The following is a 22,012-nucleotide window of genomic DNA, read 5'->3' on the forward strand; positions in this document are numbered from 1 at the left end:
TAAAATTGCAAGTTACCATTTCCCAGAATGTACAACATTTATCCAAGGAATGTGAGAATATACAACAAAGCTGTTAAGAAATTGTAATAACATAATTATATTACAACCTTAAAAGCTACATTCTGGGAGGTGACAAGTTATGTGAAAGTCTACAGCATATGGATAGAACTGAATTGAGACCAGAGGAGGGTATAGAAGTGAATACAATTGCAGATTCAGTCAGTGCTGTGTTCAGTCTCCTTCCTTGCTATTTTAAGCCCAGGCTAAAGCCAACACAAAACACAAATCAAAGTGGTTCAGAGCATTAAGACTACATTGTATATTTATTTGTTGCACATTGAGGTCACAGGTTTATTGATCCAACTGCCCAGCCCTGCTGTTGAAGCGCATACCCCCAGGGACCCCTTAAGAAACAGCTTGATGAGATTCTTGCACCCAGAACCTCCTGGCAGACAAATAAACAAGATAGCCCATATGGCCTTTTCTAATTTGTAATTTTCCGTATGTCTTTGTGTTCTTGAAATCATAAGCCAGCAGGGCAAATAACACAGAAATTCGCATTGATGATTTATGGTTGATCTATAGGACCTGCTGGACCAAGAGTGGCCATTCCTGCTACAGTACCAGCAGGCACTGGAAGCACAGAAAACCTGAATGACTTACTGTTTTTTCCAGTATCATGCATGACTGTTCTCAGACCCATCACATGCTCAGTCTTGTCTGTGTCTAAACGAAAACAGCATATTTTCAACACCTTTCCAATCGTGGACAAAGAATGGAGGCCAAACAAGTATAGATGTGTAATGGAACAAGTAGTAGGTTTATTCCAATACTGAAAAGAGGAGAAAGAATACAAACGTTGTGTTTTCTTTCTTCTCTTTTCAGCATGGAATAAACCTATTACGTGTTTCTTTGCAGCCTGCGCATGCTGACGCAGCTACCCACCTGAACTAGATGTGTAATGGTTTTTACGAAGAGGAAACAAGGTTGCAGGAATTGCTTTCCCTTGGGAAAATTGAGTTTATGGAAAGCGCAGCATGTTCCTTTGCATTCTGCCTTCTGCTTTTGCTGTGATCCTTTAAGAAATGTGTTTTTGAAATTTGTGAGATCAAAAGGCTAGTGTTACAAAGTCTGATTTCCTCTTGCTCATTTTATTGGCCTTTACGAGCAAGAAAGCACGTAGGATCTGACAGCGTGGTTTATTTTAATTGCAGTTGTTAGGGATATCTTTAGACGTTGGCACATGTTCGCTGACCCACTGTGGTATTTAATATGTCCAGATTCTATCTCCATGCTCTGTATCAGCTGCTCCGTTCCGTGCCAGGCGTGGTCTAGGAAGCTGTAACCCAGTGCTCTGTGCTAGAATCTCCCTTCAATCACAGATCAGCCTCCCACACCAGCATTCCCACTGAGTCCTGTCAAACTCGGATGTCAATTATTGTTTGCCTGAAGATACTGTTTAAAAATAAAAGAACAGTGACCAGTCTGACCAGTAGTCACTACAATTGACTTAGTTGTATAGTGGTTAAATAAGTAGCCTAGAGAAAGAGGCAGTTTAATAGTGCAACATACCAGGAACAAAGTGTAGCAAGCACAAGCAAATCACATGGGTGAATCACAAAGCCTAGGGCCTGCAACTACTGTGAGTAAGACGCATACAGTACTTCAGCTATACTACTTCTGGGATATTCGGTAATACAAACACCTTCTATATTGCCAAGGACTTAAATAAGCGAATGGGTCATTGTTGGTGCATCATTGTCAATAACCACTCAAGGACATACTGTATACCGTGTCCAGAGTTTTGCTGAAGTGACGCAAAGAATTGAACTGCAAAGGCCTTGATTATGAGACTGACCCATTTCTAACTCGTAAAACTCCCTTTCAATGAAAGTAGCATGAGCGTAAGACAGAAATGTGAAAAATGATTGTGATGAGACTACAGGCTTCAGTGTTACTTTCGGTTTACCTCTGTCAACGGGACGGGGTTGCAGTAATCCTCTCCAGACTGCAGTGATCCCTTCTTCCATCCTGAGAGCATCGATATGTTAATCAGATTTTCCATGGATACGGCCTGTTGTGGCAGGGGGAGTGGGGGGGTTTATTGGTCTCAGCCTAAGCCCAAGCTCAGCAGAATGCTGGGATATGAGCCGCCCGTGGCGCCAGGAAGAATGATCTTGGGCCAGCCCTGCCCGGCAGCTGTGCCCATTCGGGGGATTAGCTAGCGCCAGGCAGAACATGGAATGAGTTTGTCCTGAGGCCCTGAGCTCAGCCATATCATTACACTCACATGTGCAGAGAGGCATCAGGGGCAGCGCAAATCGATCCCCCTCCCCACTTCATAAGCAGCTGGAGAGACCTCATGTACTGTATACTTCAGGAGACTTGCTCAAGTGCTTGAGTCACAACAATTACTCAACAAGAGGTCTGCCTTTTCAAAATGAGCACTACAAAAAATAGTAGCATTGTCTAGTTTGCCCACCATGTCCCTGAAGGTAATGATCTAAATATGCACCTTTTACATTACCTACTGCATCAGGCCCTGCTCTGCTTTGCCCCGACAGGCCCTGCGTAGCCATGTACTATACTCTACATCCCTGTAGAGTCCTATAGAGTACAGCATATGTCTAAGCTACCAGATAATGCTGTCGTCTTATATGGGAATTTTGTTTTAATCATGCTTGGAGTCCAGGTTGTCACCCTAATTTGGGAAGTGTCCTGACTCCCAGGAACAGCAAGGCTGGTATCGCAGTTCTTGCAGAACCCTGACTGTGACTTGGGGCACATTCCTGGGCCTCAAGCTGATGATGAGGAGCACACACAAACCTCCCAGCAGATGTGTTCAGTAGAAAGCCAAAGAAGAATTCAGTCTGAATAGGATGCTTTAAGCCTGAGGAAAGCGTTGTAAGGTTCCTGAATGAGCTCTTATGACAAATGAGTTACACAACAAAACACATTTTCCTGAAGCAGACAGATGGAAATCTTAAGAGTTAAGAATGCAGATGTAAGGCTGGTCAGAGCTGATGGGAGATGACAGATGAAAACGGTGATGAGGTATGTGCTCCTGGGTTTGAGCTTCTTGCAGCTCTTGATGTGATAATATGGTTAGTATTGGTTAGCCAAGTATGGAATTTCATAGAACGGGGCCACGTCTGCTGACTGATCAGAGTCAGGCTTTGCTTCGTTGAGAGGCTCAGTGCGAGTTTGATGAAGAGTCTAGAATGAAGAGGGAGACTCCTCTGTAGACTGACCCTCTCTCTCTCTCTCTCTCTCTCTCGCCCCTCCCCCAGGTAGCCCAGCTGCTGCTAAGTAGTAACATGAGTGTGGCGCTGCTGGAGGGAGAGAGGAAAGACAGCTCCGACTCCAGCTTCAACACTCCCCTGCACCTCGCCGCGCGCAACGGACACAAGGACATCATCAGGTGAGCGAGCCCCCCTGTGCACCCACCCCTTCCTCTCCTTCTGCCCTCCGGTTCGTCTCTCTGTCGCCCCTCTCGCCCTGCTCTCCCCCCCCCGTTTCCCTCTCTGTCTGTCTCTCGCTTTCTCACAGTTCAACCTAATCTGTTATTTCACCAGCGCAGGCTCTGGGAAAGTATTTTCCTCTGCCCCAGCAGTAAATCTAGGATTTGGCGTGATGCTAATGCAACTCCCGAGTGAGAGAGGGAAGGGGAGGGAGTATTGTGAAGAGCAAATTGCAGTAACGTAATGCTTATCAAGAAATCCCTGTGGGTTTAAACACAGGGCTTATGCAGACTATATAAGAATTTAAGCACTGGACTTGATTCTCAAACCATATGAGGCAGTTGTTTACATAGTATTTGAAAGAACTGAATGCGTGTTTTGGTTTGGCTGTCCTGGCCGTTCAGCACAGCAGTGACAGTTATGATTCTTGTACATTGCCTGACTGATGCTGCCTTCTTTACACAAGACTGCCTGCAGGTTAAAGAGAAAAGCCTGTTCTTGGCACTGCCTTTGACTCCCTCTGAGTGCACCTCCTGGTGTTCTGTCCTTCGCATGAACCATTTCACAAACCTGTTGTTGCTCTGGATGAAAGTGTGTCGCGACTGCTTAATTGCTTGAATTTTCCTTGTCTGCTCCTGAGTCTCGCAGACTACATCTGTTCTGGTTTTAATGGAGCTTTAATTTACGCATGGTAATGGATATCTCTGTTGGACTGTTTTCTTAATCAAATCTCTTAGCGGATTTTTATGCACCCAATCCATAGTTTTAGTTTACCTTAATATAGTTCAATCAGGTGCCAAGACATTTGCTATCAGAACTCTCTTTGCTTTATCTTTGTTTAAAATAGGTTCCTTCCTTATACAGTAGCTGTCTACTCGATGAATGTCAGACAAGCAGTGAATTAAGTTAAATGTTAATTTCTATCCCCACCTGTTGTAAGTTGAAAATAGATTAAAAAGTCAAATGATCTAGCTGTTAAAAACAAGGAAATAATGTGTTTTAGCCTGAGAAATAAGGAGCAGTAGTTACACTGAGAGAATGAACTGTGATGCAACACTCTATATGAAATGAGAGTAGATTGATGGCTATCTATACTAGTTGCATTTTTTATGTTTTTTATGCAGGTCTTTTGTGTGTAAATCAGCAGAGCACGTCCTGTTCTGTGTGTTATGTTTGTTTTTACACAACTCTCATACTGCTGCAATTTTTGTGTGACCACCTTTATTCTTTGTAGAGGTGATAGACTCTAATTTCACTTTCTAAGCTTTCTAGGTTATCAAAGCACCTACAAAGGTCAGGTTTGCCTCCCAATTTGTTTTCCCCAGAACCAATATTTGCATTTCCCACTTAGTTTGTGAGAGGTTATATTATATAATGTATTACACAGTTGCTCATTTGTAGCATTTTTCGCAGAGAATGTGGTGGAGGGGAGTGCCCATTACCTGTATAACGCTTTGAGTGGAGTGTCCAGAAAAGCGCTATATAAGTGTAAGGAATTATTATTATAATTATTAATCTCCTGTCTTACCTACTGTTGCATTCTTGCCGTCCACCTAGTCCATGCAAAAATATATTAATTTAAAGTAATCAAAACCAGGCCTCTCTCCACCCTCAGATGAAGTACACTAACTGCTGTGTAAAGTGTGACGTCTGTTGATAGCTATTGAATAACTAGCTAGACATTTTAGCCAGAAAAGAAGTAGTATCTTTTTCAGTGTCATATGGATGATTCCTATTCTTATGTCTCTCCGTATTTAAGATATTAAAGCCTTGGCTAACCACAAAGCACAGCTACAGTTTTAATAGGCAAGGTCAGGATCCACTTACTGAGACCATTATGGTGATGTCACTTAAAAACCATTCAACCTAGGCTTGCATAGGCTCCCTATGTTAGAGAAGTCCTGTTTTATGTACAGCAGCTTTGATACTTGTTTCAAGCTCTTGAAGGTGAGCCTGTGGTTTGCTCCACAAGCACCTGCGGTCCTTTATGCAAAGGATACACTGGTTCAGTAGTCATATACGTGGTCTGCTCATGTCGTCATTGTAAGGGCTGGTTTCTGACACAGCAGTCTTAAGGCTTGACCTAATTTACCCACAGGGCTTTGTTCCAGAGGCCTGATGCATCCAGGCAGAGTTAGTCCCTGTGCCACTGAAGCTTCTCTGCATTTTGTTCACATCAGGAGAGCTTCAGGAATGAGGTGGCCGCACTCCATTGGAGTGTTGTCTGGGCAAGGTCTACAACAGAGAGAGAGAAAATAGGACCAGAGCAGTTAAAATATAATTACCATTGTTGTTCCTTATTCAGCAATAAAATTGGTTTATTCATAGCTAGTATCAGATGCAGGTGACACGGAATGTCAAATGAATGATCCCACAGTTCTCCAGAACCAAGGTTTCCACATTTCTGGCCTAGAGATTTCATAGGTCTCAAAAGATCAATTAACAGACCTGTTTGTGGATGATTGTCAACTATTCCTGCACAAAACTACATGATTTCCTGCTTTCTTGACCATTTTTTTATACACTGTTTTTAATTTATTCCTTTTGTACGTTAATATTTAAGAGGAAATGAAATGCTATACAGCTCTCCTATATGAAAACGGACAAATCTGATGGAGAGAATCTTTGGCAATCTCCATGTTGCAGTCCCAAGTGTAGACATTGCGAGGGGCTGCAAAATTCTCTTGTTTTAGTATTGAGGGGCTTCTTATCACTGAGAGAGCATGGACGTTGCCAAAGAGTCATAATGCTGTGTTTGGAGAAGTTCCAGGAGTAAAAGTGAGGTTCATTCTATGTGATGTTTCACGGTCTAAGAAGTGCTTAAAGATGGGAATATATGGAAAATGCTTTAAGTAGCTGATGCACCCACCTCTTGAGAGGGATAATCTTGTCCATCCCAGCAGAAATGGATTTTCTAAAGCTCTCTGATCAACACACTTGGTATGTACCGTATGATTATTATCATTCATCTGAATGGTGATTTCCCCCTTATTCTGAAAGGTCTTCAGGTATTAATTTCCTACTGGCAGCTTCAGTACAAAAAATCCCCCATAGTGCCCAATTTCGGCAGCCATTGTTGAAACATGAAATCAAGTGATGGGATGACTTAAAGATCAGAAGTCAAGTAGCGGGCTTTTTCCCAAAGCACTCCCTTGAGGATTTAAGCGATTGAGCTAAAATGAGATTTTCCACCTCCTCGATCATCTCCTTTTCTCTGCACACCAGCTCAGATGGATATTTTGAACTGTGTGATACTAGATGGCAGATTTCCTAAATAAAATGATCTGTTTTAAAGTACAGAATTTCATGGGACCTAGTTAAACAGAAGCCTGACAGGAGCTCTAATGTGCTATTACCATCTGCTGCAGAGTAAATACCTCAAGATAAATGTCAATATCTTGCTTTAATGCTAATATTTCAGTGCAGAAATTAGGTGAGGTTGGAGTTATTGAAGTTATATCATTAGTTAAACATCTCAGAAATACAAAGAGCCTCCGAGATCCCCTTGCCCAAATGGGGCTGCATTCTCCCTTTCCCAAAAACAGCAAGAACACTGAAATACAAGTGTGACAAAGCTGATAGTGTGCAACCTAGGTCTGCTGGTCCTCTTCGCTGCTGTAGTATAATCTGTAGCTGATGCAGAGGGAGCTCTGAAGCCTGACATATTCTGGGGGCAGCCGGAGGGGGGTTGAGGTACAGCTGCCTAGGGCTAATGTGCTGACAGCATTCCTACAGCTCCAGCCGTCTGCTGCAGAGCTGCGTGTGATCCAACACTCCTAATTCTTTTAAGTGTTAATCTGAGATGGCAATGTCAACAGAGCACTAAGACAAAGGTACATTCCTGCCACCTCTACATTTCACACAAAACAGTATGGAAAATCCCGGTCTTTCCTTAAATAAGGAAGAACGGAGCATACGGCTCAGAGCTCCTACTGCACTGCTCTCATGTCGGGAAATTTTTGGTCTGGTTGTTGGGCTTTGTTTAGTGTTTCTGCTTGAATGTTTTAATTTCAGTGACAACATCAGTCCAGTTTTACTTTGAGTAATGCCTTTTCACAGTGAGCACTATCTGTAAAAATGCTTTCAGCATCACAAGCACGGCAAGTGTGCAGTTCACAGAGGGCAAGTGATCTGGTTTCAACCAGAGAAAAATGTTGTAATTCCTTGCACAACTAGTTTATATCAAGCCCAGAAAAAAAAAAAAACCATATAAAGAAGTTGTAAGAAGGAAAGGATATAAAAATGTTTTAATGGCCTAAAAGCTTGAAGGAAAGAGGCATAATGATAACAAACACAGAAATGATTGTAAAGGTAACAAATTACTGTCATGTCAGGGAGAGTGCAGAAGATTTATTCCTTTTCTTGGCAGAAACTTTAACTGCTTCATAAAATCCAGAGTGTGGAAGAGACACAGCTGCGTCAATAGCATCAAATGTCCTGTCATGTCTGAGAAAACGGGTGTGGAAATATATTATCATCGCAACAGATATTCTCCAGTAAACATAGCAGCTCCTGATAACGTATCGTGCCACACTTTCAAAGCTTCTCTGTGCTTTTGGACAGTTGGTTCTGAGACATCTTCTCAGAAGCAGTTTCATTATAGAGATGTTGATAACCTTCTGAGAATCAGGAGAGAAATGTGCAAAGTGCGAAAAGAGTAACTATTGACTTAAATGACCTATTTAATGAATTTTTGTGGCGCAGGAAGACATTTTGATACATGTAAGAGATCTTCAGGAATCTGGATTAGTCAGAGAAAGATGTTTGTATAGGAGGAAAAATTGGGGATCTTGAAAACTATTTCTCAAGATGAAGGAATGCTCCAGTATGACCCTGAGCTCCTCCTTGTTCCCAGGCTGCTGCTCAAAGCGGGCATCGACATCAACAAAATCACCAAGGCTGGGACGGCCCTGCACGAGGCCGCCCTCTATGGGAAGACCGAGGTAGTGCGGCTGCTTCTGGATGTAAGTACAAACAGGCTGCCGTGTGCTTTGCTGACAGGTCGGGCTGCCCTAAACCCACACAAAATAAATCTAAATATCAGCACTTATTTTCTTGTTCATTTTCCTTGTCATTACCTCCTGAAGTACATGCCTGGTGGCATTGTGAAGACAGCTATGGTATCATGAACTATATTCATATAATTAACATTTGATGTTAAAGTAGGTAGAAAATACAACATTACAGTGGCAGTTGGCTCTCAGTAGTTTGGTAGTGCCACTGTAACATGTCTGCTACAGTGCTCAAGCCCTGCATTTGCACTGTGTTGTAATGGGCTGTCGGTAACACACCAGTCTGGCACCACCATGCAGACTGGTATGAGAGTCATGACGCAGTGGTTAATATTGCTGCCTCACAGCTCTGGGGCCCAAAGTTGAATTCCAGACCTGGGGTGGAGTTTGTATGTTCTCCCCGTGTTCACGTAGGTTTCCTCCACATGCTTTGGTTTCCTGCGACAGACCAAAGACAGTGGTAGGTTAATTGGCTTCTGGTAAAACTGGTTGCGTGTTAATGTCTGTGTGTGCCCTCCAGTGGACTGACATCCCATCTAGGTTGTATCTCGCCTTATGCCCATTGCTTGCTGGGATAGGTATCAGCTCCCCTGCAACTCTGAATTGGATAAAGCAGTTAGAAAATAGATGGATGGATAAACTCTGCTCCCCTTGCCAGAATTTGTGAAAAGGAGAAATTGAGGTAAAGGAACTTGCTCAATGGTACAAAAGTCTTCTACATTGTGAACTTGAACGTAGTACCCTACAGGCCAGAGCATAAACCACAACTCCACAGCCTGCCATGTCACCTATCCCTGGCTTGCTTAGATATGCAGAACATATCTAGGGGCTCCAGCAGAACCTGGCACTGCTGGAGCAGTACTGTCAGACCTGGGCACTGACAGTCAATCTGGACAAGACCAGAGTTATGGTTTTCCAGAAGAAAGCCAGACCTCAGGGAAACAGGTACAAATTCACACTGAACAACAACACATTGGAGCACACATCCAGCTACACATATCTCGGTCTCACCATCAGCTCTTCCGGGAGTTTTGACCTGGCAGTGAAGGCACTGAGGGAGAAGGCACTCAGGGCTTTCTACGCAATAAGAAGGAGGCTCTTCAACATCAACCCACCAACAAGAATCTGGCTCCAAATATTTGAAAGTGTAATCCAACCCATTGCCCTATACGGCAGTGAAGTTTGGGGTCCCCTCACAGACCAGGATTACACCCAATGGGACAAACACCCCACAGAAACTCTGCACATGGAGATCTGTAGAATCATCCTCCGTGTGCAGAGAAAAACTCCTAACAACGGGTGCAGGGCCGAATTAGGCCAGTACCCACTATTGATAAACATACAGAAAAGAATATTAAAGTATTGGCTACACCTAAAAAACAGTGACCAAAATTCCTACCACCACAAAGCCCTGCTGAGCCAAGAGCTGAGCCCAAAACAGAGCCCCCTGAGCCAGCTGGTCCTGAGGCTCACCGACCTGAGCCACACCAACACTAACCAGCCTCAGGACAGCACTGCTAGAGCACCACAACCCAGACTCAACCACATCACAGCACAGATCAAACAGCAATATCTCACACACTGGGACACACACACACAAACACAACATAAACTGGAATGCTACAGAACCTTAAACAGACAATACACACTAGCTGAATATTTGACCAAAATAAAAAATAACAAACAGAAACAGACCCTGACGAAGTACAGGCTCAGTGACCACAACCTGGCCATAGAAACTGGGCGACACAGGCAGACCTGGCTGCCCAGAGAGGACAGGCTGTGCTCCCACTGCCAGCAGGGAGAAATAGAGACAGAGGTGCACTTCCTACTGCACTGTGACAGATACTCTGGGATTAGAGAAACTTTCTTCCCGAAATTCAGAAATCTAATCCCAGAGTTCCCACACCTGCCAAAACCACAACAGGTCCCAATCCTACTGGGAGAGGGAGGAGGGAACTCAGTTGATCTGGCAGCCCAGTATGTGATCTCCTGTCACAGCCTGAGGAACAGTGAGTCTGTCTCCCAATAATGCTCCAGCCGAATACAGTATATGTCGATATTATATAATATGTCTTTGCTGTAAATGTCTGTAACATGTCTGTAGATTTTATTTTACTTCTATTTTTTGTTTTGTTCTATGTTAATTTTATTATTTTTATTTGCTTTGGCAACACTGATTGTACCTATCGGTCATGCTAATAAAGCACCTTGAATTGAATTGAATATGCAGAACATATGCAGTATTTATATGATTATGTAGAGCGCTATTTTTGCTCTCTCAATGCAGTCTTCACTATACAGCTTCACACAGTATGGAATATTTCTTGTGAATATGACCTGTGTTTTGGGCAGATGACTGCCAGTATCTCTGGAGGGTTCGTTATTAAACCAAATTGTCTCCTGGCAGGCGGGCATTGACGTGAACATCCGCAACACCTACAACCAGACAGCCCTGGATATTGTCAACCAATTCACCACATCCCATGCCAGCAAGGACATCAAGCAGCTCCTTCGAGGTGAGGCTTTGTCACAGTGCTGCCCTCTGTGGGATGGAGGGCAGTAGTCCTGTTTTGTGTTAACAGTGAGTTCGCCTGGATGGAGCAGGCATGGACCCCTGACTACAAAACCTCCAGCAGTGATTTGTCAGTGTAGTACATGGTTTTATTACCACCTTTTTTGTTTTGTAAGGCTAAATTATGGTCACATTCAAAACCTACATAAATGGTTAGTTAATTTTTAGACAATTTCCCAGCCACGGAGTTGGCATGCTTCTTTCATTTTATTTTCACATTTGGCAGTAGCGCCTTGAACCACCATTAAAACTGAAAGAATAGAATGCTGTCATGTTTGTGTATGAGAAGCTGCCATGTCCTCCTCTAAACTCTAAACTGTGTACAGATGTCACACTTTGTTACTAATAGGTAATAAACAGGAATGAAAAAACAGCCCAATCTTTAACAGCCTCCTTTCTTGTATACTTCTCTTGCTTAGTCTTTCCTTCTTTTCTGTCTTCCTCTAGTCTTTGGGTATTATTTTGTTTTTTCCCCACTTTGTTCTTCATTGATCTTTCTTTCTTGTTCTCTCTTTCCTTCATCAACAGTATCCCCTGTCATGGCATTTATATGGCTGGGGCCCCAGTATCACTTTGTCTTTGCTGCATCACAGTAAACCCTCCACTGCTGACTGTAATTTGAAAAGCAGCTGTCTGTAGCCCACTGTTAGGTAACGCTGCCCTTTCAGCTACTAGGCAATCAGAATCCATGCTTTTGGGCAAGTGTGTTTGGAGAGAAAATACCTTCTGTGGCTCACTATGTGTTTTCTACTTCACCTTACTAGTAACTTTGATGTCTGTCCTTTGATATTTGAACTAAAGGGGTAATCAGCAGTAATATTAGAGTCTAATAATCAGCACTAATAATAAAGTAAATATTAAAGAGAGTGGAGTTTACCAATCTGAGGCAGAGGCCCTAGGTTCTTTTTCTTTAAATTATTTGCTGTTTCTTTCAGCTGACAATGTGCTCTTTTGATGAGCTCAGGAATTTATGTTTTACTGAAAAAGTGCAAGAATGACAGGATTTCTCGTCAAGTAATAAGAGTTATGACGATATTAGTGTTTGATGGATTGCTGGTCACTGATGTGAATGTGTCACTGGAAGAGTATGACCACTCTAATAGACCGAATTGGTCGTCATCTGAGTTACCTCCTTTTTTTAAGAGATACATTGTAAACAATACACTCAGCCGTGTTCAGCCAGCAATGTTATCACAGAACAGGGCAACAGTCAGTTGAAATCTTTGGGTGACAATCAAAACAGGATAGGATTATATATAATAAAAGCTGAATTCCAGTCATGCTATTAATGAATGCTCACCTTCCCTCTGCCTTGCAGCGGCTTGGTTGGATGATTAAAAACATTGTTTTCCGCCTGCATTTTCCAGAAACTGTATTTCATGACCTCATGTGTACTAAGCCTCCCCTGCGACTGTGATAGTTGCTGATGGTTATTCTTGTCAATCAGGCTCTCAGGTCCTGTACCCACGGGCATAAACAAAGGTTTGATGGACAGCATTCTGAGAAGTTATTGCACAATTCCCCTTTTGAGAATGTATCCTCTTTCATGCTCTCTGTCTCCTTCGCTCTTGCTCTCACAGATGCATCTGGAGTTCTGCAGGTGAGGGCCCTGAAAGACTACTGGAACCTCCACGACCCCACAGCACTCAACATTCGTGCAGGGGACATCATTATGGTAAGCACGAGCACCAAAGGCATAATTGCATCTTATGGCATTATTAAAGGTCATACGTCCTGTGCAGAATCAGTACTTGGGACTGCTTTGAGTTCAAATGCTTCTCCTTACAAGCCAGTTCTCCTGATGTGTTTTGCACGCATTCAGTGTTCAGGTTCGGAAGAATTTCTACACAAGCCAAGGCGTCTTAGCCGTGCAAGTAGGCTTAAGCAGAAGCAGGAGGTTAGGATCATAGTGTGTAGAGGAAATCTCTTCCAGGCTTCCAAGAGGCTCACCCTTTAGAAACAGGGTCCTGTCCAGAGTGCTGAATGAGTCCCTCAAATGTGGAGATTGCTGATTCAAATCCAGACCTTTAACACTCATTGACATACTGCCCCAGAGGTGCCAATAGTATTGATTGGGATTGGTGTTCTGATTACACAAATGCTTTCCAGACCATTTCATGTACAGTATAGTCTTGGCGTATAATGTTTAGAAACTTTACAATAGTAATGTTTTATATATGTTGGTATTGTCTTGGTATGTTTTCAACTGTAACTCACTATATGTTTCAATGTGTTCTTTGTAGAGCTCTTTTATAAAAGCTGGCAGCCAGGGAGATTGTTGTTTTATTATATAGGTAGACCAGAGGACGATTTCTGTTCATTGTTTTTGTTGTTTTCGATCCAAAGCTGCAACCTTTGCTTCAGAACGTTGAAATCTCTCCAAGGTCGTTTGCTCTGAACACAAGGCAGGCGCTGCGACTCCTTTCTTGTGACATTTGAACGAAGAGATGCTGCAGGAGATGGAATATTTTCTCGCCAAGTAATTTTCTGTCCAGCCCGGGCGTGGGAGGAAAGAGGTGCGCCTTAACAGGGAGAGACAGGCTGTGGCAGGCCCAGGCCATCAATCACTTCAGCAGCCCTTCACTTGCTAGTTCTGTAGTGCAGTTTCTAGTATGATTATATACAGTATCTTTTTCTTTCAGTTCAGCTAATTTCTGATTTTATGGAAACAAATTTAAAAGCATGTCCTCAAGGCATTCAGATGTATATGTTGTAACACCTTGGAAGGAAATGAACTGCAATAAATTTGTATTTTAACTGTGCTTGTCCATTTCTGGGCAGAGCGGGGGCGATGCATTAATTAGCCTTGCTGCCCCACAGTACTGGAGCCCAGGGTTCAATGGCGAACCTGAGGTGCTGCCTATGTGGAGTTTGAATGTTTCTCACCATACAAACACACGTGTTCTCAAGGGGTTTCGCCAGACTCTAAGGTTTCCTCCCACAGTCCAAACCATGCTGGTAGATTAATAGACTTCTGGGAGAATTGACTGTGTTTCTTGTCTGTGTGCGTCCTGTGATGGACGTGCATCCAGTGCAGGGTGTGCCCTACCCATTGCTTGCCAGGAAAGGCTTTGACTCCCCTGTGATCAAAGATTGGCTGTCGTGGGTGGAAAATGGATGGGTGGATGGAGTGATGCTCCTGCTTTAAGGTAGCCTGGCTGTCTGTGCACTTGGACGCATTGTGGCACTGGTTTCAGTAGCATGGAGACCTTTGCAGATAGGGCTCATTGGCTTGAAAGAGAATCTAGCTATGGCTTCTCGAGTCTTATGACCAATATTAAAATCATCTTCTGAGTTCATGGTGTAAATACTGTATGGTTTGTCTTCCTGTGCAGAAACGGCTGTGTGCACGCTCTATTCCCTACTTGGTGTTGTATCTCATGCATTCTCTGTTCACCAGAGCTGCCTGCTTCTAATTTATAAGGGCTCAGCAGCAGCAGTGTGAGTCCAGAAGCATATCTCGGGGTTCTCTGGTTGATATACGGGCTGTGTTGTTTGATCACTCAAAGACTGTTAATAAAACTCTTCCAACAGTCACTTAGGACAGGGGTAATACCCCTTGACTGGAAAATCACAAAACATAACATCCATTCATAAAAATGGCCGCAAAGTCATATATCTATTACATGTAAGTCATTGTCATCATAATGGATACTTATCTACAGAATCACCTGTATACAGGAGCTTCTAGGATATAATCAGCAGAGAAAGAATACTCATATTTAGTTGATATAATTAGCAGCATACTACAGGGATCTGTATTAGAACTACTGATCCTCCTTATTTACTGTATATCGATCTAGATCCTGGTATACTTGATAATCAGCCAATGTTCAACAATAATGTCAGACTAAATCCAAGACTGAGTAAAAATCTGACCTTTTTTACCGAATGTAAAAAAGTGCAGTGTTTCATGTGCAAATAGCAGAGATATACACCAGAGCCGTAAAACAGAAAACACTGCCCGTGGACCCATTGGAAATTCAAATCGACAGTGAAACAAAAACCAGAGGACACTAGCGGAAACTAGGGGAAAATGCATTAAAGCTGAGAACAGGAGGCACAGTTTTACACACAGGCGTTAGGGAGTCTGGAACAAATTATTGAGCACAGTTGTCAAAGCTGATATCCTGTTCTCTCAAATCAGTTAGCTACTAGCAACCAAGCAAGCTGTCTGGGCTCACTAGCTGCTTTTCCTCTTTGTAACCTTTCTTATGTTCTTACCAAGGAAGCCTGCAGGAGTGCAGAATCCAGTTCGCTTTAAGTCCAACGTCCATTGTGGATTATAATGTAGAAAGAAATAAGAGAGCACAGTTCCAGCAGTTCTACTTTTGCATAACTGTGTAGTGTGTGTGTGTGTGTGTGTGTGTGTGTGTGTCAGTGTGGGATATGCGTATCGTTGTCTTTCCAATTTTTTTGGCAAGGCAGCATTGCCCATTCTAAAGGTGTCTATCATGTCCACAAACAGAACCTGGCTGGGCTTCTGCAATTAGGAAACAATGCTGGATGCACTAAAACTAATGAGGGAAAACATAAGAAAGCAGGTTATTCACTGGGAACCTACACATGAATGGGCTTTTCTGGCACGAGTTTCCAACTAAATAGCGTCAATGGTCTGTACTGAATGCTCTGTGTGTGCTGTGCTGCAGTCTAAGTGCTTTCTTCCTGAGCTGTGGCTCTGAGAACAGGAAAGCCGTTCTTATCACACCATTCCTGCATTGAACCGGACATTTAGCTGATGAACTGGGAATGTGGCACCTATGCACGTCCTTGCACTCAGCAACTTCCATGGGCCTCTCTGCTTCCTTATACAATAGGAACTTCTTCCCCCCACCCTCTCCTTCAGCCATCAGTGGAATTTGAATGGCCTCAGTATTCCCACTCGACATACTGTATAGCACTGGTCGGGGTATTTTAAATATGTGCTGTCTTTCAATGAGGTCAGTAGTCATTTCTCTTGGTACATCAGTTGAGTCACTCATAGCAAGCCTGTCTATCTGAAACGACCGATTGAGAAAAGAGGGAGTGCGAGTTAGAAGGAAAACGGTACTGTCAAAGGGGGCATGTTCCTAGGGAATCATTTGTGAGGTAGGCTTTAGTCGTAGCGTCACAGATTAAAAAAAATCTAAACTAGAAGCAAGGGTGATTTGGGAGAAATGAACTGTTCTGTTGTGTTTCATGAAAGTTAAGAAATCCCATTGAAAGGTTAGGGAATTCTTAGCAATAGTGGCGCTCGTGCTCTTTCTCTGTGTTTTGAGAGGCGGTCTGGGGGCCGGTGTGTTTGGGGAGTTCGGGGGCTGGTAATGCCTGTTGGCAGAGATGGCCTGTCCTAACCCTTAGTGCTCTGTGCTTTCCTGCCTGCAGGTTCTGGAGCAGCACATGGATGGGCGCTGGAAGGGGCACATTCATGACAGCCCAAGGGGCACTGACCGCGTGGGCTACTTCCCCCCCTCCATTGTGGAGGTCATCAGCCGGAGATCAGGTCAGCGGTCCCCACGTATCCCGCAGGGGGAGCCCTTCCCCGCAGAGGATAAAAGCCATCAGGGCTGGGACATGTTCAGTTTTTTTTACAGCTCTCCATCTCTATCTGGAGGCATCTCCACCTCTAGTTAACGTCATTGTTGCCATTCGGTACAATAACATCTACCCGTCTGAAATGTAATCAGTGAAAAGGTGGAAGTCTGCTTCTGTGTGTTTCAAAAATATCGCAAAACCATATTTGCCAAAACAAAACAGTGAAGGAAACAAGGAAACTGAGAAGAAAGTAATAATAATTTAAAATCAGTTACTGTATGGTGACAGTAAGACCTTTCATATAGTCATATTGTTGTTGCAAAACCTTGTTTGGTCCAGTGGAGGAGCACCTTTGCAACACTGATTCCTCTATTCCTTTCTTTCTTTTAGCTTAGAGATCATTTCTGAAACTGCTATGGTTTGTTTGCATGAATAACAACAGTGTCAACAGATCAATGAGCAGTGAGCAGCCACAAAGAAGAGATATGGGACTTATTGTGAGAAAAAAGAAACATAAAATGTGGTTCTGATAACCATGTGTTGACAGGGGCTGTGAGCTGTTCAAAGAGGAATAAGATTTTTAAAGTAAGGACAAGAGTCATAATGCATAAACAGCTCCCTCCATAGAGAGAGAGTCCGCCACCCCTCATGCACTAATAAGATTAGCAGGGCCGAGACAGGAGCTGTCAGGAACTAAGATCACTTATAAAACTCACTCCACTGGGAGGCTTAAGAAAATGCACCACCCTGTTCTTTTTCCTTTAAAAAGGACCATATATTTTCCCGTTTTAGTAACACACAAAAGCAGACAAATCATTTTTGGTGTCATGGGACATGTCGTAACATTGACAGCAGCAATTTCCTGTAGCCATAAAGCTAAGAGGCCTCTGGCAATACTTTACAACGGCTTTGGAAAGCAGAAAACCCATCAAATGGCTTACATGAGTATTAAAATATCTCACAGATGTGTGTTTGAAACAATTCAGTGGTGGTGCATCTCTGACTGCTCTTAGAAACGTTTTCCAAAAGCCGGGCTGAAGATGACTCTGTGCTTTTCATTTTCTTGTTCTGTTATTAGCAAGAGAAATATTTCTATCCATTGTGCCCCCATCTAAATCTCCTTAGATGATAATGTGATTTCTCACAGTCAGTCTAGAACAAGGTTAATGCATGTTCACTGACAGAAATGAATGAGTTCTAATACACAGAACTGGTAAGCTGAATAACTTATGAAATTGCCTGGTTTTGCAGCCCAGTTGCTGCTTGCTGTTTTCATTTCTGACTTTATCAGTTTGAATTGGGAAGCTGCTGTGCCTCAGTGTTTTCAAATTCATACAGCTTTATTGACATGACTGGTAAATTACAGTGTTGCCAAAGCATATACAATCAATATAACATCTACTTCCATTTCCTCTCACTAGTTTTCTCTCACTAGTGGTTGCCCAGCTCCCAGGGTGACCTCTGTAGCTTGCCCAACACCTGTGTATTCAGCTCATGTGACAATGAAGAGTTAAAGTTCTTCTTTAATGCAGTGAATTTCACTAACAACTGTGGAGGCATATAGACTGGATGTAAATGAAAACTGAACACGATAAGCCCTGAAGAAAAATGCACATCTTGTGATTTGGTGAATAAGCAGTCCAGCAGGCAGCCAACAATCTGTTCAGACTGTAAATGAAATATCACTTTGAATGGCAAGATTAACATCAGAGGTGACATTTAATTGATTATTGTTCATTGGTGGTCTCCTGAGTGTCTTACCTAGTAAAGTTGCTCACTTATAACCCAGGTTGACTCTCATAGTCAGCTCATCACGGGTTCAAATCCTGGCCATATCCTAAGCCTACTGATTGAGATTGCCTAAGCAGTAGCAGCAGCAGCACACTGGGCTGAGTACCACCATTACTGATAACGTGGCCATTGTATCCTGCTGAACTTTGATGTCTGCAGTGTGCCATGTGTCTATGAACTTGGAGTGTTGTCAGTGAGAGCTGTGTTGGTTCTCCTTTTAATTCTATTATTAGCTGCTGTAGGTTCAGTAGGGCTTGCAGTGAGGAAAATATCTGGCCGTTGCAATGAGCTGAGTCAGTTGAAAGTTGGTGGTTCCAAACTAATGGAAAGGGCTGGCAATCTCATACATAGAAGAATACAAATTAGTTTGCATTTCTTTAGCAAGTCCCCCTCCTGCATATTTTCTGATCCACCATTTCCTGAACACCTGCTTCCCACTGATCTGTTTTTCCTTCTTCCTCCAGCGGGGGGCACCCTGTCCCGCCACTCCTCCCTGCCCACCCATCGCCAGCAGTTCCTCTCCAGACCCCCCCCTGCCAGCCTGACCTCCCCTCAGACTGACGACTCCTACACGCTGTACACAGCCCCCCCTCACCTGGCCTTCACTCGCACTGGCGGCCTGGATGACAGCACAGGTAGGCCAGGAGCTGACAGGGAGACCCACAGAAAAGACGTGCAGAATGACACTCTTGATTTCTAGACACCTTGAGTGTGAAGAAGAAGTGCTTTTGGCAGAGTTTGAAGGATATTCCCTTTGAAGATTTCTCAGCATCGTCAAACTTTATTTTTACCAGTGTCTTCTGGTTTTGGACAGACATGAAGTATGGTATGTGTACAAAATACTCAGTGTCTGCGAAGTTATTTACATATTTTACACACAGAAACTCACAAGATTGTCCGCTCTGTGTTCACTTAGCTTTTCTTTTAGGCCTCTGTACTTCAGTTCCTTTGAGTTCTGTGTCAGTGCAGCGACTGAGGCAAATTCAGCAGTCTAGTGATATGAGGACTGCAGCATTTCGCATTGTACAGCCTGTAAGGACTGAGTTAGTGTGAGCTAGACCTTGAGAACTCCAAACCAGGTTATATCCTGGTCCTTCTGTAAGGATGACAGTCCTCCCCTTTTGAATCTGTTCCTTGACCTCCCTTGGGAAGCAGAGTACAGATCTCCAGGGTTTGATTGAAGCCCAAACATCTCTTATCTTTCCCCCTTTGAGGTCAGGCTGCAATCATGATTGCATCTACAGCTCAGAAGCAGTAAAAATTCCAGCAGCTTTATTGCCTTTATCCTTCTGCAGCTATGTGGCCCATGTCATGTTTTTATGTCTCCACTCAGAGTTGCAAGGAAAAGACTCGAAAAGCTGTCTGTGATTTTGTGTGCCATCTTCTGTCAGTGTGTGCTCCATTAGTGTCTGTGGAACTGGGTCACAGAAATCTTCTACTGCTTAAGTGTAAATGGCTGCTTAATCTCATCTGCTGCCGATCTTATTGATCTTGGCTGCTTCGTGGGTATAAGTAATAGCTATAGTCACAATACAGCTAAACAGAAGGTAAATGTATTATTATACCAGCATATATTTTGTGCTTGAGATAACCTTAATAACTATGGACATTTAATAAACTGTAAATGTGAAAGACAATTCATATGAGTGATGATAAAGGCATAGTGTTTATTATGATAGTAAATCTAATGGATGCAATATTCTGAGCTATTATTAAGAAGTACTGTATATACAGCTCTTTTTTGTAGTTTTCAACTCTTGAGTTCTGAGATTTGAGTACTCGCTCTCTGACAGACTGCTTTTGAGATAATCACAGATGCTCAGATTGAGTGTCTTAGGTCTGATTGGTTTGTCATCCAATCATGAAGACTAATTGCTCAGATGCTTTTCCTACAGCATGAGTAGAGCCAAGGCACTGTGACAGGAGAGTCCTCTATGTATGTGATGCAGACTATGTCATTAGTAATCACATCTTTAAACTACCTATACCCTCATCAATAACATCTTGGGATTTGGGAGTACCTGTTGTCATCATTGTCGCAATCTGTGCCATCACCACTCAACCCTGTTCTTTGATCTCCTTTCACTAACTGTATTTAATGATTTATAACAAACAATCAATCATCTGTTTGCCCAGCCTTACACTCCTGGTCATCACTAATTCAGACTTTCATGTGTGGGTTAAATGAAGTAGACCTTGATCATATCACAATACAGCATACTTGAGCTATGGGTTGGGCTTCAAAGACCCTGTGGGTGTCCTTGGGAGAATGCAGACTTCAGCAGGAGACTTGCATCCAGTCCTATATTACTGCAAAGCTTCTGTTCTTTACATTGTTCACTAATCATGTTTTCAAGCACTGTACAGTGGCACACTTCCCAGGGTTTTAGTAGAGTAGTAAAAGGATTCATGAATCTGTTGCTCCAGGACCACATTTTGGAGGATCCTTGATGCAGGATTATAAAACAATAATAAAATACCTTGCACAAAAGGGAGCTGACACAGACATCCGTTATTGCAGCTTGCCCATGTGCAGAAACCTATAGCCATCCAAAAGTAGAAAAGACTTACAGTATAGCCATCTGAAAGTGTCTAGAAGATGGTGCACTTAAGCATCTTATGATTTCAAAATCTCAGTTTTATCTGCAGGCTGTCCAGGAGAAAATAAATAAACAGAACACCTTTATTAAAGCAGGAGAAGGAAATGTTTGGGTTTCTAGCAAGACCATTTACACACTGACACACCTGCAACCTGGTATTCTTAACTGGAGAAAGGGGTTAATACATCGCCCCCCCTTTTTTGTGCAGGAGGAAAGCATGTGGCCACATGGGACATGCGCTTTTGAGCCCCCTGTGTCCCCTCCCTCCTCCCCAGCCATGCCCATCGTCTATGAAGTCTTTGTGTTCAATAGGTACACCACCTGACAGCCCCAGTTTCCTCCTCTCTGAGCCAGCCAGTCCCAGTGAGGACGTCTGGGTCCTGAGGAGCTCAGTCATTGGTAAGACACTTCCCAGTGCCCTTCAACCCCACCCCTACCTGCCCCCATTTCCATGGCTGCCGTGCAAATCACCCCCAGGGTAGGTAGATCTGCCTGAATTGCATCTCCCTGACACCTCAGCTTCCTGACGGGTACCACCCAGCTCCCAGATCCCAGGATATTCTGAGTGTGATCTGCCTCTTAGCACCACTGTTCATCAGCATGCTAAGGCCTGTTAGAGACCCAATAAGTCATTACTCACTCTCGCTCACTTTAACTGTACTTATATTTGCATGAGATATTTACTTCATTAAATAGGAAATAGGTCATCGAAGTAACCTAAAACTAACTTTCTGTCATGTTAAAACAGCAAAGTGTACTGTGTTCTGGAGCCTCATAACTGTGGGAGAAAATAAAAATGTCCACATGCTGATTATAGTCTCAGTAGTTTAGTGGAAGCTGTTTATACAGTACTGTACATACGGATTGTTTTATACTGTACATAAGCAAGCGGCAAGTTCTCAGTTTCTCAGAGTTTCCTGGGATGAAAGATTCAGGTGCCCCCTGCGCTAAAGTGTCCCAGCCTGGCTGTTATTACCCCGCCTGCTGCTGTACCCTCCTTTCCTGTGGTAGTCCCCTCCTCTATCCCCCAATTTCCTATACATCACTCTCTCCCATGGA

General features: G+C 43.2%; 1 protein-coding gene across 5 annotated transcripts in view; it reads left to right on the plus strand.

Moving 5' to 3' along the window:
- Nucleotides 1–22,012, plus strand: part of caskin2b (CASK interacting protein 2b) — a 125,266-nt gene that overhangs the window by 82,131 nt on the left and 21,123 nt on the right. For 3 of the 5 annotated variants that reach the window (XM_088599481.1, XM_088599482.1, XM_088599484.1), the window contains 7 exons: nucleotides 3,291–3,421; nucleotides 8,317–8,425; nucleotides 10,884–10,992; nucleotides 12,629–12,723; nucleotides 16,413–16,530; nucleotides 18,818–18,988; nucleotides 21,266–21,352. In XM_088599481.1, the coding sequence (XP_088455607.1) occupies nucleotides 3,291–3,421; nucleotides 8,317–8,425; nucleotides 10,884–10,992; nucleotides 12,629–12,723; nucleotides 16,413–16,530; nucleotides 18,818–18,988; nucleotides 21,266–21,352 (820 nt within the window). The remainder of the gene's footprint in view (nucleotides 1–3,290; nucleotides 3,422–8,316; nucleotides 8,426–10,883; nucleotides 10,993–12,628; nucleotides 12,724–16,412; nucleotides 16,531–18,817; nucleotides 18,989–21,265; nucleotides 21,353–22,012) is intronic. The other 2 variants (XM_088599483.1, XM_088599485.1) reach the window with 2 other exon arrangements.

The sequence above is a fragment of the Lepisosteus platostomus genome, chromosome 11 (assembly GCF_059453375.1).
Source record: "Lepisosteus platostomus isolate fLepPlt1 chromosome 11, fLepPlt1.hap1, whole genome shotgun sequence".
Taxonomy (NCBI): Eukaryota; Metazoa; Chordata; class Actinopteri; order Semionotiformes; family Lepisosteidae; genus Lepisosteus; species Lepisosteus platostomus.